This window comes from Giraffa tippelskirchi, chromosome 5 (genome assembly GCF_054371585.1).
Source record: "Giraffa tippelskirchi isolate mGirTip1 chromosome 5, T2T-mGirTip1v1.2.pri, whole genome shotgun sequence".
In the NCBI taxonomy this organism is placed as follows: domain Eukaryota; kingdom Metazoa; phylum Chordata; class Mammalia; order Artiodactyla; family Giraffidae; genus Giraffa; species Giraffa tippelskirchi.
In genome coordinates this window covers 90,789,626-90,792,810 of record NC_137279.1, presented here as the reverse complement: position 1 = coordinate 90,792,810, position 3,185 = coordinate 90,789,626, and the positions used below count along the sequence as shown (strand labels likewise).

General features: G+C 36.0%; 1 protein-coding gene across 1 annotated transcript; it reads right to left on the bottom strand.

The window, feature by feature from the left end:
- Nucleotides 1-1,236: 1,236 nt before the first annotated feature.
- Nucleotides 1,237-2,202, bottom strand: OR10T2 (olfactory receptor family 10 subfamily T member 2). The gene has a single exon (XM_081486987.1). It carries the CDS (start codon nucleotides 2,200-2,202, stop codon nucleotides 1,237-1,239), a length of 966 nt encoding a protein of 321 aa, XP_081343113.1.
- Between the last annotated feature and the right edge of the window lie 983 nt (nucleotides 2,203-3,185).

Sequence of the window (3,185 nt, the reverse complement as noted above, 5' to 3'; positions counted from 1 at the left end):
AACAATAGCATAGTTTTTCCTTTGTGTGATGCACTATAATTTTAACAAATTAGCATATTTTTATTCTACTATGGGCTAAAGGGTCTAATTCATAGCAATTGATTCTCCCAACCAAGAACACTGTTCTCATTAGATAATCCACATATTCAGTCAAAAAAAATCTCAGTTGTCCAGATGAAAAAATTTAGGGCACATCAGTTTTAATAGTTTGAAATATCTTATTTCAACTCACATGGCTTGAAAACAAGAGAGTTGAAATTTAAAATCAATTGTTTAGTATTTGCTGCTCAAATGTTACAATAAAATATTATATACATGTGAGTCTTGCATTATGACCATTGTAGAGTTGGTTAACTGAAATATTAGGGCCATTTCTGCCTCTTCATAGCATTATGTTCCTCTGTATTAGCAAACGTAAAGATGTTATTATTGCTTAAGTTCATTATTAAAAAAAAATTTAATCCACTGAAAAAACAAATCACTATAAAAACAAAGGAAAACTACAAATGAAAAGTGGAATATATTTAATTTCTAACTAACAGAATAAAATTCTAATATTAAGTTTTGAAGAAAATCTACAATGCTGATAACATCAACCAATGTTTTTTTCACTGAAAAATCCATTTTGTGTGGATTGAAATCTTGTTCCTCATTTAAAATCTAGTTCAAGTTTCCTTTCCTTTCTTCTCAAGTCTTTATTCCAGTTTTTTTCAGAAGAAATAAATATTTGTCCTTTTGGTATACATGATTCTTTATTCAAATTATTTTAATAGATCTGATTCATCATTTTATTTTCATTTTTTATCTTTCTACCTACTCACTTTTATACCTCCATAAATTATCAATTTATTCATCTTGATTTTTCTATTTTTCATAGAACCTGGTACCTGGTGCTATATGGTGAGTGCTGCAGTCCTAGATAGGATGCTTCTAATAACTTCACATCCCATTCTCTCTGTCCAACTAGCCAGGCAATCCTTAGCCAACTTTCATTTTGAGTATTGTGTTTTCCCTTGAAAAAAATATTATGCTTTTCTCTTTTTGCCACGTGCGTCTTTACAAAAAGGAACAGGCATCAGATAATTTAGCATGTAGATTGATTTGCAGTTCTTCTGAAATAGGAGAAAAGAAAAAGGCAACAGTGGTCTTAGTCGTTGGAAATACTATCCAAGTCATGATTGAACTGATGAAAGGACAAAGAAAATTTCATGCCTTTGACTTCTTTGACTTCCCTAGTTAATTTTGCAATTTTTCGTTAGATCTCTTGGTTGCCACAGGCATTCCCAGAACTCTTTTCAGTGCAGTCTTCACCTCCTGGTTCCTGAGACTGTAGACAAGAGGATTAAGTAGGGGAGTAACCACAGTGTAGGTCACTGCCACCAACTGGTCTTTGTCTGAAGCAGACTTGGATTTGGGCCGAAGGTATATGATGGAGGCACAGCCATAGTGGACAAAGACCACGGTGAGGTGTGAGGCACAGGTGGCAAACGCTTTCCTCTTGCCCTCAGCTGAGGGGATCTTCAGGATGGTGTTAATGATGAAGCCATAGGATATGAGAATTAGCAGAAAAGGCATCATGATTACCAGGATGCTGAGGCTGAACAGAGCTAGTTCTTTTATGTGAGTGTCTGTGCAGGCTAACTTAATAACTGGTGCCATGTCACAGAAATAGTGGTTGATCCTGTTTGGGCCACAGAAATGCATGCCACATATGAGGTTGGTGGCCACCAAAGCAATAAAGAAACCTGTGACTGTTGACAGAGATACCAACCCTAAACCTAGCCTTTTGTTCATGATGAGGGTGTACCTCAGGGGGTGGCAAATTGCCACATAACGATCATATCCCATCACAGCAATGAGAAAGCAGTTGGTACATGCAAAGCCAAGGAAGAAGAAGAGCTGGGTGGCACAGGATATGAAAGAGATAGTCTTGGTGGCTGAAAGCAGGTGGACCAGCAGCTGAGGGATTATGACAAAAGTGTAGCAGGACTCAGAAAAGGAAAGGATGAATAGGAAACCATACATGGGAGTGTGTAAAGTCCTGCTGAAGCAGATAACAGTCATGATGGTTGCATTGGCCATTAGGATTGTCAAGTACAGAAGAAGGAAGATGACAAAAAGTAGCAGTTGGAGCTCTTCCAGGCTAGAAAACCCCACCAGGATGAACTGTGTAACCACAGCGGTTCTATTGAAACCTTGCATCTGAATAACTTCCTTTCGTGAATGAGTTTGGAGAGAGAAAATGATAAATATCTTTGTACCAAGAATATTCCCCCAATGCCTTCCCTTTAAGAATTATATTTTCAGACCCAGAGTATTGAAAGCTCTCTCTCAACCTGTCTAAACATAGATATTCCTTTTGATAATTTAAAAATATTATCCTCCAAAATAGGAGAATGATTAGCTATATTATAGAAATACACAAAGATTGAAAGAGGCAACCATGTGATATTACCAAAGAGTATATAAGAACATTAGAAAATTCTCCTAGTATAATAACAGGAAAAGCAAGACACAAAGTCATATTTGTAATAAGATTAGAGCTGATTGTGTTTGCTTTCTGATATATTTTCTAAATATTTAACAGTAAGCTTTTTAAATTTGATGATCCTAAATATACTTTACTTTTATGCAGGCTAGAATATTTCCATCTCTTTTTAGCTACTATCCAAACACAAGAAAAACTTGCTACTTCCAAAAATAATGCTATTATTTTAAAACAATTGCTTTTGAAGTATTCACATTTCTGAATTCAGCATGCCATTTATAATATCTGTTTGCCCAGAAGATTATTGGTAGCTTGATACGTCTGTCCTCTGATAACTGGCAGTCACAGTAGATGGCCTGCTGGGGTGGGGGCAGGTAGGGAAAGCACAAGTCAGTGACCAAATACAACCAGTGAGCAGCTACAATAATAAAAGCAAGCTCAAGGATTAATATTTTTTTAAAGTTCAGCAACAATTTTTGATTGAGAATAGTCAGACAATCCAAATCATCATTTGATTTGATGTGTCAGAAGGCATGTTAGAGGAGTTGGGATAGGAGTGGTGATTGAAGAAAAAGGGGAATTTCTCATTCTGTGATTAGTAAACTCATTTCTAATATTCCCTTATGAATGAGGCTATTTGTGGCACTTTTGTTTTTAGAGATTGATCAGCCACTTCGTGGTGGCAGATTTGACTCTG

What these genes read in the sequence shown, in the direction of transcription:
- OR10T2 (XM_081486987.1), bottom strand. Translation starts at nt 2,202, where the DNA reads ATGCAAGGTTTCAATAGAACCGCTGTGGTTACACAGTTCATCCTGGTG.